At 53.1% G+C, this 16003-nt stretch overlaps 1 protein-coding gene across 1 annotated transcript; it reads right to left on the reverse strand.

The window, feature by feature from the left end:
- Nucleotides 1–1262: 1262 nt before the first annotated feature.
- Nucleotides 1263–14500, reverse strand: Rapgefl1 (Rap guanine nucleotide exchange factor like 1). Its single transcript, XM_028889476.2, is given in 16 exon segments — nt 1263–1474; nt 1719–1773; nt 2135–2199; nt 2402–2489; nt 2586–2636; nt 3163–3253; nt 3353–3531; nt 5466–5588; nt 5697–5794; nt 6604–6771; nt 6903–7015; nt 9591–9642; nt 9645–9687; nt 9916–10051; nt 11294–11372; nt 13956–14500. Coding segments are annotated over 16 exon segments (1986 nt in total). The 5' UTR covers nt 14476–14500; the 3' UTR covers nt 1263–1349.
- Nucleotides 14501–16003: the final 1503 nt, after the last annotated feature.

A 16003-nucleotide genomic window follows, 5' to 3' on the forward strand; every position in this document is an offset into this window, starting at 1 on the left:
CCCTCTTTGGGTTTTAAAAAATAAATGTACAATTCCAGAGCTTTGGGTAAAAAATATATCCACTCCCAGAGCAGGAGCTGCAGCTGATTTCGCTGCTGCCACGGCCCCCGTTACCTCTTCAGAAGGGCCAGGAAGGAGGGTGAGGCTGTGCCAGGGAGCCCCACCCAGTAGCTGCCAAGAGCCCCTGCAACCCCTCAGCCCTGGAGCCCGTGATGGGAGAGGGAAGGGTGCTGGAGAGGTAACAAAGCCTTGCCGGAGCCCAGCTTCTTCTTTATAACCGCTGCTGCCTTTCCTCCCCACTCAGGGAGGCGCTAGCTGCCCTAGGTACTGGGTCCACCCTGAGTCTATAGAAAGACAAAGGGCAGGGTGGGGGTGAAGACAGATGGCCAGACTGTGTGGTTGGCGGCAGACACAGAGCCAGAAGAAGGATGACAACGCCCCCCGGTAGCAGTGAGACACCCCCAAAGGCAGAGAGGTATGGGGAACAGGGGCCCCTAACTCCCGATACCACTGCATTCTACCCACTGCCGGGCAGAGAGGCAGGGTCCTGTGTTTCCCTGAGCATCTTGATGCCTCTCACCGTCACATACCCAGAGATCTTGGGGAAGCTTGGGGGTGGGATTTACAGGGGCTAATGGGTACTAACTCTCTGGCCTTCTGATACTGCCTGCCTTCAGGAACAGGTTGGCCCACAGCTTTCACATGTAGGAAGGACAGCAGGTGGAGTCTGGGCAGGGAGGGAGGGAGGAAGAGAGGGAGGGAGGGAGGGAGAGTTGACAAGGGTAGCACCAAACAGAAGGGATCCTCAAAAAACAAAAGCAAAAAAAACCAAAAACAACCAAACAACAACAACAAAACCCACTTGTGATACTCTCCCTACCTTATCAGATGCACTCTTGCTCCCTAAGAGGGGACCTGTAAATCACACACACACACACACACACACACACACACACACAGTCTCGGGGGTGTATATCGGGGATCTCAGCCCCGATGAGGGGGAAGTGAACAGGTGGCGGGGAAGAAGACTTCCAATGCCTCCGGTAGGTACCACAGCTGCGATCCGGGACGGGGTGCTTCCTTCCTGCTCCGGTCTGGAAGCTCCATCTCTGGAACAGACCTCACTGGGGGAGGTCAGAAACCAAGAGTGTGGAGGAGCATGGTAAGAGGGCCGCAGCAGGACGGACAGACACGCTGATGCATTCTGGTAGGTCAACCCAATCCTCCTTGTAGCATAGGAAGAGGCTCCAGGGGAAAGATGGCCGATGTGGGTGGCTGAGGGCATCATGCAAAGTGCTTGAGTGCCAGGTGCCAAGGACCTAGGTGGGGGCAGCTGGGCCCCTAAACTCTCACTGACTATTAGCCTCCAACTTGTAGGAGAGCTCAAAGAGGAGGTTCTGGTTGTCGATGACCTGGAACTGGCGCACATAGGCCTTGGTCTGCAGGTGATGTGGGGAGGCCTCCATGTCCAGGCCTGGGGTGCAGAGAGGGAAAGGCGGTCAGCTCTCAGCTTCCTTTTATCCCCTATATGCATGCCGGGCAGGGCAGGGCAGGGCGAAGGGGTGTGAATGGGGACAGCCATCGGCAGGAAGCCCAAGGAAAGAAAGAAGAACTGAGCAGTGTGACAAAACATACACTCATGGAGCATGGGGTTCCCCCAATCCCTCCGCTTCCACAGTTCTACTGGGAAGCCAGCTCACTGAGTCCCGGGTACTCACAGAGGGGCCGGCTCCGGTATTTTCGGATTGTCCTCACCTTCTCAGCCACGGAATGCTGGGAGATGACAAGGAATTAGCCCTGGAACGGGCACAGACAGCTGCCTCCCCCTTCATTCTCGACTGAGTTAGTCAGTTCTCCCATCTCCAGGCTCCGGTGATGGGGCCCTCTGAAGGGCCAGAGGGTGGGTAATAGCAAGGTGCCAAGAGAGGGAGGTAGAGTTGCCCCCAAACTGCCTGTCAGCTTTGCCTCTGGTGGGTGGGTTGCCACAGTGACGCCACCAGAGAGACAGTCTGGAGTCTGTTAGGCAAGCTGGGCACCAGAGAGGAAGGCTGCTATTTTGAGGAAGTGACAGGAGAGAGGGAGAGGATGGGTACAGCCCCTCACTCCCAGGACAGGGGCTGGCAGTACCACTCACCAGCTTCTCAATGTTCACCAAACCATCCACAAGGGTCTTACTCCCCTCATGCAGGAAGGTTAGGTCTAGGGAACAGAAAGACAGCTACATGAGGACTGAGTCGGCAGAGGGAACCCATGCCACCCTCCGAGACACATGCAGCTTGGGGGTGGGGGCCTTCTCTGCAAGTAGGCACTCACAGCTGAATTGAGAGGGGGCTCAGCGCCAGGCTTAGGGTGTGGGAGAAGGGATTGTGGGTAGGAAAAACACAGCATGGGAGGGACTGACCTTTGAGGATCAGGGGCACGAAGGGAATCACAGGGGGCTTCATTTTGGAGATGATTTCTCTGTAGCTTTTATGGTTCCGGCAGGGGTCCTAGCATTTCACAGAAGGAGCAGAAACAGATGGGCCCCCGGCACCCCAAAGATGTTTCCCATTCTCTAGGGGCTGATGAAAGCCAATCCCACTCACCGTCAAGTTCTCAAATTTGCGGAAGAGGTTCTTGAATTTCCCTGGCAGTTTCTGCAGAGCGTTCGAAGGAAGAAAAAAAGAAATGTCAGTGTGGAGCTTCTTGAGTTTCATGGAAGCATGTGATTAGTCTTCCTTAGGGGTTATGGGCTTACATGTCTTTCAGGGGAAGGAGACGCTAGCAGGTGAGGACATAGAATCAGTCCTAAGGGTAAATCAGGGAGCCTAAAACTGCCTGAGGAACAAATTATTCTGGACACAGTAAGACCTCTGCCCGTGCAGGCACCATGCACCAAAGCGCTCCCAGTGAGAGCTGGCTGAGACTCAGCAGACTCACAGCAAGGGCACTTCGGCTGGGAGTCTAGCTTTTTACTAATCTGCAAAGACGTGATGAGCAAAGCTCTATGCCCTGAGAAGCAGAGGCCAGAAGAGGGCATCTGCTTCCCCTTGGCACAAAGATTTCCCCACAGAGGAGCAGCAGCAGCAGCAGCAGCAGCAGCAGCAGCAGCAGGGGCACACAGATCCTGAGGTGGGGTGATGAGTCTGGCACTGTGGGGAGAGAAGGGAGAGGTCGCCTCACCTCCCAGGTGAGCCGCAGGCGGCTGACGGCAGCATTATCCAGTCCCATAACCACAGCGTAGAAGGACAGGAGGTCCTGGTTCTGCTTGCAGCTGTGTAGAAGGGGGAGGCGAGGTGAGGGGGGGCGGCGAGGGTAGGGCGCATCAGGGAACTGCGACCTTCCCTTCCCGGCCTCCAGCAGCAGCACTCACATGGCGGCGATCTTGATGAACTTCTTGAGCAGCTGGACCCGCTTGCCCGGGGCCTCACAGAGCAGCACCTCCGTGGCCACCCAGTGAGTGACCTCGCTGCAGCGCTGCAGCAGCAGCTCCAGGTTGGCGGTCTCCCGGCGACCACGCTCCCCGTGGAACACGTAGTCCACGAACTCCAGCTGCAACCCCGGGGCAGAGCGGAGAGGCCAGGGCAACGGGAATGTGGGTGGGAAGATGGCCGCACAGAGCACATGGAGAAGGAAAGACAGGAGCGAGTGGGTATGAAAATAGAAAAACAGGGACAGGAGAGGACATAACGGAGACAACTAATGTGAACAGTGTTCTCCACCTAGTGAGCGTGGAGCGACTATGCACTGGCTGAAATCTGTTATTTTCCCTGTGGGAGACACTTATCACTGCCTTTTATCTTTCTATCTTTCTTTCTAAGATTTTATTTTAGAGGCTGGAGAGATGGCTCAGTGGTTAAGATCACATATTTTTTTTAATAACTTATTTAACTTTATGTGCATTGGTATGAAGGTGTCAGATCCCCTGGAACTGGAGTCACAGACAGTTGTGAGCTGCCATGTGGGTGCTGGAATTGAACCCAGGTCCTCTGGAAGAGCAGCCAGTGCTCCTAACCCCTAAGCCATCTCTCCAGCCCCAAGATCACATATTGATCTTGCAGAGGACCCAAGTTCAATTCCCAGCACCCACATCAGGCAGCTTACAACTGCCTGTCACTCCAGGGAATCTGACACTTCTATGACCCCATACACAGAAATATACAAGTACTCGTGAATAAATAACAATATTTTAGAAAAGATTTTATTTGGGGGACTGGAGATATTGCTCAGTGGTTAAAATGTGTACTGATCGTCCAGAAAACCTAAATTTGGTTCCCAGCACCCACAAAAGGAGGTTCACAACTGTCTGTAACTCTAACTCCAGGGGGATCTGATGTCTCGCCTCTGTGGGTACCTGCATCACATGTGTGCATGTATGCATGCACACACATACACATATACACTCACAATTAAAAATAAAATAAATCTTAAAATAAATTTGCCAGGTGTGATGGTGCATACATTTAATCTCAGCACTCAAGAGGCAGAAGCAGGCGAATCTCTGTGAGTTTGAGGCCAGCCTGGTCTACAGAGTGAGTTCCAGGACAGCCAGGGCTATACACTGAGACTCTGTTTCAAAAACAAACAAACAAAAAAATTAAGACTTTAATATTTATTTGTGTGTGTGTGTGTGTGTGTGTGTGTGTGTGTGTGTGTGTGTGTGTATCTATGTGCACATTTGTGTAAAGGCCATGAATGGGCATCAGAGCCCCGGAAGCTGGAGTTACAGGTGGTTGTAAGTCACTGGCTATGATGGGGCCAGGACTCAACTCTGGCCCTCTGGAAGAACAGCAAGCACTCTTAACCTCTAAGCCAATTCTTAGGCCTCATTTTTTTGTTTGTTTGTTTGAATTTACTTACTTTTATTCATGTGCATTGGTGTTTTGCCTGCATGTATGTCTGTGTCAGATATTGGAGTTACAGACAGTTGTTAGCTTCCATGTGGGTGCTGGGATTTGAACCTGGGTCCTCTGGGAGAGGAGTCTGTTCTTTTAACCGTTGAGCCATCTCTCCAGAGCCCCACACACACACTTTTTTTGTTTTGATATGGGGTTTCCTGTATCTCCAACTCATCACGTAGCCCAGGATAATGTGGATTCTTCTGCCTCCTCTTCCCAAGTGCTGAGACTACAGGCATCCACCACCACACCTGATTTATTCATGGCAAGGGCCAGGCCCAGGGGTTCGTGTGTGCGAGGCAAGTACTCCACCAACTGAGTCACACCCTCAGCTCGACAGCAAACATCTTTATGACTCCTGATAGGAATTCCAATTCAGAGTCTATGTGGGCAGCACCCGAAACAGGCTGCTGGAGAGGCTCTCTACTGTTTTCCCGGATGAGGGACAGAGGCCTACAGAGGTTATACTTGTGCACTGCCCACGTGTGTGTTGCAAGGGAGCCTTCGAGGCTAGGACTAGGACTGTCTGCTGCACGGCCCGTGCCCCCCACCCCACCCACCCCTGTCCAGCACAAGCCTCAGACTCACCTCATGCACACATCGGAACAGCTCCCAGTGGAAGGCAGTAAGATGGTTGGCAACATCTTCAGGTTCCACCCGGTGGATCTCTGTGTCTCCAGGCGAGACCTGGATCTCCTCAGGAAGGGGTACCTGGTGGCAGGTGGGGTCAGAGGAACTTGGCTCCCTGTGGTAGGGTGCTCTCAGCAGCCCCTCCCCCCAGCTCTTGTTACCAGCCAAGACAGGTGAAGGAATTCTTACTAGAGCCTCATAGCTGTCCCGGGTACAGGCAAACAGGTGGCTGTTGATGCCCAGGGTGGTGAACACACAGTCTTCTGTTGGCTGGAGGAGGACCTTCTCTGCAGAGGAACAGGCTGTTCAGCTTGGGCCACCTACATCTCTCACATGCATACCTGAGCCACCATCACCCTTCCCAGCCAGAAACCCATAACACTATGCTGACACGTCCTAGATTATGGGATTCTTATCACCACCAGCTTATACCATATTCATATGAAATTTGTCAAAGGTTCTCTCCTGCATTTATAGACTCCACCCCATATGCAGCCTGTCTCTCTTTCATCTCTATGACATTGGACAGGCTGGAGTAACTTTTTCTTTATGGAAAACAAGGCAAAGATTAGCATGATGGAGCATGCCTGAAGTCCTGGCACCTGGGAGGCCGAAGCAGGAAAGACTGTAAATTCCAGACCAGCCTGAGGTTTTATACAATACACACACACACACACACACACACACACACACACACACACACACAAGCTATGCTACATTGCTGGCTCTCTGCCTCCCCACAGGATTAGAACCTACCCTCTATCTTCAGCCTTTAAAAAAAAAAAAAAAAAGGAGCATACAGGATGCTGGGGAGAGTTGTGTGTGAAGGACCAGAATACAATCTCCAGGTGCGTATTAGGTAGTACCCAGGACAGAACCCAATGATTCTGAACCAGTGTGTCCCCAATTTAAATGTGCATAGGGATCCCCTGGGTGGGAGGGGACCGGGTCTGGTCCAAATGTAGATCTAATTCTGTAGGTATGGGGGAGGGTCTCCTAGGTGACGCACGCACCAAGGCTGGACCCACCATGACACATCTGAGCATCAAGGATCTAGGACTTCGCGTTTACCCCTGCCTGATGTGCTGACCCTCACCTCCAGAGGAGGCAACAGCTACCAGGATGAGGGCATCCTCACGCTCTGTGGGCTCTTCCGAGTACTGCAGCTTCTCTGTCACAGAGCCCAGGATGTCCTGCACGGATGCTGAGAGGCGGCTGCGGATGGTCACGTAAGAGTGGTCAGGCATGTAGACCCTGCAGAAGACTGCGCAAAGACAGGAAGGGTTCTGTGAAAGGGGCTGAGGGGACTCCATTGAAGGTGCAGAAGGCTCAGGGACCCCATCCACCTCCCTGAGCCACCCCAGAAATGATGCTTTTCCTAATGGCCATACTCACTCTCATCAGAGCCCCGGAAAGCCACCCGGGTCTGCAGACAGGAGTCTATCCGGCGGAAGTGGCGGAAGAGTGGTTTAACCTGCTTGCTGGGTGGCTGGCTCTCCTCTGGAATCCTGGCATGAACACAGCCAGGCATCAGCAAGCCCTGCCAGGCATATGGAGCACCAGGCAGGAACATTAAGCAGAGATAGGACAATGATCAGCATAGGACAACTGTCCAAGTGACCCAAATCAAATGCCACCTCTTTCAGTGGCTCCTCCATAGGCCACTCATCCAGGAGTCAAGGTCACTCTCTTGTCTCAAATGCTATAAAACAATGGAACCATGTCGTTTAGGTTCGTGTCATCTTTTCTACAAGATTGACAGGTTTTGAGGAACGGGATCAGTTTATGTGGAGTGTTTTTCACCCTTCAGGATCTAGCACACTTCTTGGCACATGATAGGTAGTAAGACATGAGATGTCTGAATTTTGCCGAAAAGGACTTCACAGTCTGGGAAGGAGACAGACGTGTATGCAGCTACTTCTAACACCAGCCAGGAAGTGTTGGATGAGATGATAAAGGTACCGGAGGGCGATGTGGTGTGGGGGAGGACGGAAACTCTTCCTGAAGGGGGAATCTGAGATGTTTCCATGGAAGAGATGGCCCTTGACCCCGGGCCGTAAACGATCACGGGAAGAACAAGTAGGAAACGCACAAAAGTTGCCAGAGTAACAGGTGAAGAGGGATGTACGAGGGGAGATGGGAAAGATCAGCAGATGGCGGGAAGGGAAGGGGTGCTGATGCTGTGCTGGGGCATTTAACTTGGAGATGTTAGGGAACACGGATGCTTTGGGAACAGGAGGGTGGAGGCATCGTTTGTGGAAGTCTGGAAAACATCTTCGGTGTCAGAAGAGAGAAGGGAGAAGATGCAAGGCCAGGAGCTGGAGTCCTGTGCAGGCTGTGGCAACAGTTAGGTGCGAGTTAATGAACCTTGTAGCACCAGGAATGCAGAGGAGAAAACAAGATGTACTCCTGTCCTGAAGCTAGTGAGGTCAATTTGGGGGAATTCTGCCAACTGTTTGTTTAGGTAACAGCGAGGGTTGAACTCTGGACCTTACACAGATTAGACAAGCAGCCCACCACTGAGCTACATCCCAAGCCCTTATTATTATTATTTTTTTTAATTTGAGACATGGTCTCACTAAGTTGTCCAAGCTGGCCTGGAATTGACGATTCTTCTGCTTAAGCCTCCCGAATACCTAGGATTACAGGGAGGTGCCACCACGCCTAACTGATAGATATGGTTGTTTTTTGTAAGATTTATTTGTATTTTGAACGTGTATGGATGTTTTGCCCGCAAGTGCACCACGTGCAAGCACTACATTTGGAGGTCAGAAGAGGGCATCAGATCCTCTGGAACTGGAGTTACAGATGGTTGTTAGTGGCCATGTGGGTGCTGGGAATCCAACCTGGATCCTCTGGAAGAGCAACAAGTGCTCTTAACCATTAGGTTCTCTCTGCAGTCCCTGCTAACTGATTTTTTTTTTTCAGGACAGGGCTTCTTTGTGTAGCTTTAGCTGTCCTGGAACTAGCTCTGTAGACCAGGCTGATCTTGAACTCATAGAGACTGCCTGCCTCTGCCCTCTCAGGTGCTGAGATTAAAAGTGTACTTTCTAAGGACAGTTATTAAATATGTGTGTGTTCATTCATACACACACATTTTGCAAACTTGAGGTCAAATAAATTACTGTGAAAAAGACAGTTTCAAGCCAGGCAGCATGGCACAAATCCATAATCCCATCTTGGAGGCAAATACAGAAAGATTGCTTCAGGTTTCAAGGACTCTGTCTCAAAAGTAAATAAATAAGAAAAAAAGAAAGAAATGGTAGTTTTCTAAGTTCTTTTTTGCTGTTTGGTATTGCTTATGCTCGGTCTTTTTTACGCATATGTAACAATGTGGTGGAAACATTATGTAACCACTACTGCAGATCTCATCCCAGCTCAACAGTCAGTGAGACCTTGTTGATAACTTGCTAAGAGAATTTACGCTATGAGAATCAGAGCGATCAGCCAGGGCTGTTTCTCATAAAGCACAGGTTGTTAAATATCTGCCAGAACACTACCATATTAATAGACAAAAAGATGGAAAAATGGACCAAAAACTAAAAAAGCCTGGACCTGGGCCTGGTGGCACAGGTCTACTTGGGAATCTGAGACAGGAGGATTACTGGTAGAAGCCATCTTGGGCCACACAGTAAGTTGGGGGTTAGCTTGAGCTATATAATAAGACATGTTGCTTAGCCCTCCCCGCCCCCCCCAAAAAAAGACTGGGTTAGAAACAGGGTTCTGTGGTTCTGTGTTACTACTCTCCAGTAAAGGAAAGAAGCTGAAAGAAACTATATTGAAGAGTTGAAGGGACTGGAGAGATGGCTCAGTGGTTTAGAGCACTGGCTGCTCTTGCAGAGGACCCATCTCTGTTCCCAGCATCCACAGCTGTCTGTGACTCAAGTTCCTGGGGACCCCATACCCTCTTCTGACCTCAGCACACCCAAGCATGCAGGTGATACACGGATACACATGCAGGCAAAATGATAAAAATAAATAAATATCTCGAGAAGCAAGCAAGCAGACAAACTCATATGTTGAAGCCACAAGACCAGAGGCAGCTCCTATAATACAGGAATTCGGGGAACCCCTCCCCCTCACTTTAGCTCCACTGTCTCCACCAGCTGGTGCAGCCTCAGAGTGTCCTCTCGAGGTCTTGGTAAAGGGACTCATCCTTCATAATCAGCAGATACAGTTCCTAGGGAGAGTGTAACAGATGAGATGAAGGTAGATGTCTGATCCTAAGGACCACTCACTGCGAGGGCTGAGGCAGGGCCTCCGTGTCTCAAGCACTCAGGAATCACATGGACCAAAGCCCACTGGCATCTTTTGCTCCAGATGCCCAACTTGCAGAGTGTGAATCCTTCAAAGGGCCCCCTTCCAGAGCTGAGAGCCAGCTCATACACCTTTCCCTTCCCAGGCCCACCTTGATAATGTGGCCGGCCCCTTCTTCCTCTTGTAACAGTCCTTGGTAGGTATCCAAGAAATGGAGGAGCAGAGCTAGACAGGCTTGCTTCCGGCCCAGCCCCTCTGGACCCTCCACATCCCTTGACTGAACAAAGCTGACCCCTAAGTTAAGTAAAAGTTCTGGAGAGCCAAGGAAATTGGGAAACACAAACTGCCCCACATATTCTGGGCTTGGGTACCAGAGGAAAGGTTTTCAGGGCCTTGGAACCAAGAGTTTTACTCATACCAGCCATGGTTTTGCTGAGAGTACAAAGAGTGAGGGCTTCGGCTTGACCACATTCAGCTCTTGCCTGTTAAAGAGGTTCACGTAAGAATATTGCCAGGACCCATCTAATCTCCGGCCAACCCACAAACCTGACCTTACCTCATGGTGAGGCCTGATTGTTCTAAGAGAGCCAGACATTCTACTCAAGGGCTTGACAGGTACAATCAGATTCTAAAATAATTCCAAGAAACCAGGCATAGTGGTACAGTCCTGTAATCCCAGCATTCAGGAGGTGGAGGCAAGAGGACCACCACAGGTTAATGATAGCCTGAGCTACATTAGAAGTTCCAAACTGGCTGGGCGTGGTGTCACACCCCCTTAGTCTCAGCACTCAGGAGGTAGAGGCAGGTGGATTTCTATGAGTTTGAGGCCAGCCTGGTCTACAGAGAGAGTTTCAGGATAGCTAGGGATACGCAGAGAAACGCTGTCTCAGAACAACAACAAAAGTCTAAACTACCCAGAATTACACAGTGAGACCCGTCTCTAAAAACAAAACAAACAAGTGAATGCTGTATGCTACCAAGAGACCCAACCAACAGGCCGGCAGTGGCTCATCCCTAGCTGACCCCACTGAAGCACAGCCATGACCTAATGCTGGTATCAAACCCTGCGTTTAGAGCAAGATATTATTATTATTATTGTTGTTGTTGTTGGATTTTTGAGACAGGGTTTCTCTGTGTAGCTCTGGCTGTCCTAGAACTCGCTCTGTAGACCAGGCTGGCCTGGAACTCACAGAGATCTGCCTGCCTCTGCCTCCTGAAGACTGAGATTACAGGTGCCTATCACCACCGCCCAGCCTGCACCTTCCACTTGTATAGGTCTCCCCAGAGCACTCCCACACCTGTGGCAAGGCTGATTCTCAGAGCAGCCTGGAGCAGAGCAACTATTGATCTCCACTTTACTGACTGGAGCAAACTGAAGCTCCAGGGTGTGAGGTGATCTGCCCCAGGTCACACAGCTGGTGAGATGAAGAGCTGTATCTCCTCAGGGAGAGTTGGCACCGGGCTGTAGTTTGTGGGTGGGAATGACTCCCCTCCTGGTCTGCCCTTTTATAAGCTCCATAAAAGGATATTACTGGTGTAGCTCTTGTAGAAACTTCTCTGTTGGCAGGAAGAGGGAATGGGTGAGGACAATGTCATCAAGCAGAATATCTGTGGAGATCAATGGGTGTCGCGGATGTCAGGATGGCGCTTCTAGAACCGTCGGGAAACCCTGCGCCCTCATTTCTTGCCTCTTCAGTAAGGCTGGAGCCCCGGCCACACCTGCCCTGTCATGCTCTGCACACGCGCACACACATGTATGAAGGTTCTGGGCAGCCGCTGCGGGGGTGGGGCTGGCAGCTGCCAAGGCAGCTGGAGAGAAGGGGGGGGGGGGGGGGGGTTGCCTCTGAAGGCCATGCACACTTCTCTTCAGTGTGTGGGAAGTTGGTCAGATAATCCACCGTGCCTGAGATCTGCTAGGGAAAAAGGAGTCCACAGAAGGGACCCTAAACAGAGAACTGGCAAACACAGAGGTTATCGTCAGAGGGTGTGGGTGTGTGGAGATGTGTGTCCATCCTCCTCTCACCACGCCTTACCTCACAGCTTTGACAGGGCAGGTGGGGACCAGCCCCATTAAAGTTAGGAGAGGGACAGACTGCCACCCCTTGTCCTCTGGATGCCCGGAGGTGGAAGGGTTAATGATGAAGAGGAGAGGGGGAGGGGCTCCTCTCACCACCCTTCTCCGTCCACACCCCTGTCTGGGCCTGGCTCAGCCAGTCAGCCAGGTACAAGGTCGCCCTGACTTGCAGCCAGCCCTGGGGTGGGGCAGGGCTGCTTGGCACACACAGACAGGCAGGGTACAGGGTGGGGGCCAGGTGTCCTCACCAGGACAGGTTAGGGCCAGGCCCCCGGCACTGCTCCAGGACAAAATCAAGGCTTCTGACAATTGCCCTGCTGCCAGTGCCAGCCAGGAAGGGAGAGGAGGAGAGGCAACACAAGATTGTCTCCTTCCATCGATTTCATGTCACAGATGGGAAACTGAGGCCCACAGCTAAGAGGCACTTGCGTCGAGCCAAAAGAACCTAGATTACTGAGTTCTTTTCACAATATAGAGGCAAACAGGGTGTCAGAGTAGAATCTGGTGGCCACAAGGGGCTGCCTAGACTTCTGAGGGGCTCTGGCCGGGCGTGGAGAACCCTCAACAAGCAGAGGTTTCCTCCTACAGGCCTGGGAGGAAACCAAATGGCTCGAGGATGTGGCTGATATTGGAAATATTGGAGTGGCAGGTTAAGCTGGTAGATTCCCCAAACCAGTTTCTCTGGGGATTCAGCCTGCCAAACCAGAGACTATGGGTGACAATTTGGGAGTCTTAACCCAGGGGAAACTGAACAATCCGTGGCATCATGCCCCTGCGGAAGAGGAAAGTCAACCTCCCTCTTCCTCTCTGAGAGCTACCCTGCTGAATTCTGAAAGTAAAGGAGAAGCACTCTGGCCCTCACGCCCAGCTCCAGGGATGGGGACCAGGCATAAGGTGGCCTGACATTCTTCCTTTATCTTTATCTCACTAGAGTGTGGATGCTAAAACCAGAGCGAAGGGAAAGGAACATGGGCAGAGTGGGGGAGATGCTGATACGGAGGCTACAGTTTGGCATCTGTCTCTTCCAAAGCAGGCTCTGGTCCAACGCACAGCCTCCCTGGGGAATGTGTCATAGAGACACAGGGTGTGCGGTGTAGGCGGGAAGTTATGGTTAAGAGAGCTCTGTGTGTCTGATATTTTTTCTAATTAAATCCAAAAGGTGTCAGCTCCCCAGGGCAACTGCAGCCTGAGCCAAAAGAGAGGACCCAGACCTTCAGGAAAAGAAAAGGGGGGAAAAAAAAAAACCAACGGAGTATTGGGGAGTGACATCTACTTCTAAAGACAGAGCATTTTGCAGAGGATGAAGAGCAACGTGTAACGCCCTCATCTTCAGGGTCTCAACTTTGGGCTCCCAAACCTGAGACCCTTTTGGGTTCAGTGGCGTGTCTAGTTAGACCTACAGACCCTGATGTCCTCTACCTCAGTGCTGACGAGTAATGTGGGGCCCCAGTTCCTCATAAGCCCTTTAATAGGGTGCTGGTGGAGTGAGGTGAAATGGCATCATCATTTAGGGAATAAGCCTCTCGGGGTGTGGTTATTATTTTTCAAAGAAGCCTTATGCTGAGGCATGACAGGAAAGGTGGGAGCCGCTGAGGCCCAGATCCTTTTGGATGCTGCAGTCTCCTGGTGCCTTCCTTAAAGACCTTCAAATTCACCCCCAAGGAGGACACTTTCCCTAAAGGCAGCTGGGCCCTATGCCTATCCACACTGCCCCACCAAGAGAGCCAGCCTGTGCTCTGCGGGCGTCTACACAGCCAGGGGAATCTTGTCAAGGTTTTCAGGCCTTGTATACGATCCGGAGGGTGGTAAAACCTCAGCTGGAAAGCTTCCTTCCATCAGGGGGTCAGGCCCTAATTTGGGAGCATGGGAGGGGGTAGGTAGTATCAGGGGCCACGGGAGACTGGCTTAAATGTCCAAGGGAGAGGGAGGATGCCTGAAGGAGAGGATGGTTGGCTTCTTCCCTGAGGATGAGGCTCATGTTAGGAGAAAGGTCGGTGGGCCTACCATGTCCCTTCCCCTCTATTACTGTGGGGTTACCCTCAGCTCCCACACTGGTGCTAAGGACAAGAAAAGAAACCAGGGCACCCCCTTGCTCTGGGAGGGATGAGCAGACTTACCGGAGGCGCCGCTGTCCCTGGTAGTCCCTCCAGCCAGGCGCTCCAGAACCCGGTTCAGAAGATGCTCTGGCCGCTCGGGGGCGCCCAGGGGGGCCCAGGGAGGTGAAGCCAGGGGCTCGCCCGGGGATAGCTCATCTGAGGAGTACGAGGAAGGGGAGCGCAGGGGGACCCCGCACCCCAGCGGCCCGGGCTCGGGCACCTCCTCCAGCTGCAGCCAACACGGCCCCCCGCTGCCCGGCTCCTCCGAGACCCCTAAGGGCTCGCCCCCTTCCTCCTCAGCCGGCGGCTCCAGCCCGGACTCGGCTGAGGGCTCTCGGAGGAAAGCTGGGAGCAGCAGGCGAGACACACTCTGACGCCGCTGCAGCGGCCGCGGTCCCCCGGTCGGACCGCCGCCCCCGCCAGGGCCGCCACCCCCGCCAGGCCCTCCGCAGCCACCCGGACCCCCGCCGGGACCTCCTGCCACCGCTCGCCCGGCCAGCTGCGACGTCTGCTTCTTCAAAAATTTCTCCAGTGGCTTCATGCCCCCCCCCCCGCCCCTCTCCTAGGGGCCGCCGGGGGACCCAGGTGTCCCAGGCGCGGGCGGGGGGGGCGGGGACACGATGCTCAGAGCCGGAGGAGCAGAGCCGAGGGCCGTGCCAGGCGCCGGACTGCCAGCCAGAGGTGGCCGAAGCTCGCTGGCCAGAGTCCAGTGGCCAGTGGCCGGGGGAGGTGCCAGAGGGGAGAGGAGCTCGCTCTCAGCAGCCCCCCATGCTGGCTGCGGCCGAAGGGCGGGCAGGCGCAGGGGCCGGTGTCCCCGGCTCAGTGCTCCGGGGCCCGGGCTGAGGCGGCAGAGGCAGCGGGCGGAGCGCAAGGCTGAGGACGCGGCGGCGGCGGCGGCGGCGGCTGCGCTCCTGGCCCCGGGGAAGGTGGCAGAATTGAGACCGCGCCCCCTCATCCAGTCCCCACCCCTACCCTGCCTAGGCCCGCCCCCACCCGGCCGCGCGAGGCTTGAACTTGGGCGCTGGTGCTGACCGCGAAGGGAAAATTCGGACTTGGCTTCTGACAGTCGCAGAAGCTAAGGGCAAAAGAGGGAGCTGGGAGGATTTACCAATGGAGAGGGCGCCTGGTTCTCGATTCCCGGGTCTCTTACGATCATTTCAAATAACCAGGGAAGACCTTTGACATACACCTTGATGCGCCTACCTGTACACAGGCAAGGCTTAAAAGACTGCTGAACTCATAGCATCTTTCCCACAGTTATGTGGTCTTTATCTCTCACCCGTGAGAAGGGCTGGGATGGCATCTTGGGTGAACTGGCATTGGCACTGGGGGCGGTACCCATATCCTTCTCTGATAGGGTGTAGTAGGTGGTGCAGGGCCGCCCTGTAAGGCAGGTACCGGCAGGTAGGAAAGAGCCAGGCAGACCAGCAGGTCGTGGCAGGTCTAATTGGGGTGAAAAGAGATAGTAGGCAGCAAGAGGAGGCCAAGAGCACAGGGCACCTTAGCCCAGGTAGTAGTAGCAAAAGGAAGCAAGACTGGAGATGGGTGGTAGGTCCCCAAATGGCTAACTATTGTCACCCAGCACATAACGTTCATGGAATGGGAGAAATGTTGCCCTTACTCCTGATGGCCACACCAGAGCATTCTGCCACCAAAGGCACACTGGATTGGAAGATGAGACTGCAGAGACACAGTGTGAACACATCCAGGCTAGGTATACACAGTGAGGGAGTGGCACCAGGATCCTGGTGGGTCGGGGCTCCTTGGACAATCCCCCAACCCTGTTTACTGTGCACCAGACAGGCATGGATGGACAGGAATGCTAATAGCTGGGCGTGGTGGGACTGACGGGGTGTGTACGACACTTGTGTTGCTGTCTGTGCATACCCAGTTCCATGTGTGCATGTGTTCACAGAAATAAAGCTCTGCACACCCATCTGCGGATTTGGAGAGGGAACAAAAAAGAAAAAAAAAAAAAGATAGCTCTGATTTTGGCTAAGAAGCTAGGTTTGAGTATTGACTTCCTGGGTTCCCTTACTCGGACACTCGGTATCTCAAGGTTGAGAGTA

The sequence above is a fragment of the Peromyscus leucopus genome, chromosome 8b (assembly GCF_004664715.2).
Source record: "Peromyscus leucopus breed LL Stock chromosome 8b, UCI_PerLeu_2.1, whole genome shotgun sequence".
NCBI classification, from domain to species: Eukaryota; Metazoa; Chordata; class Mammalia; order Rodentia; family Cricetidae; genus Peromyscus; species Peromyscus leucopus.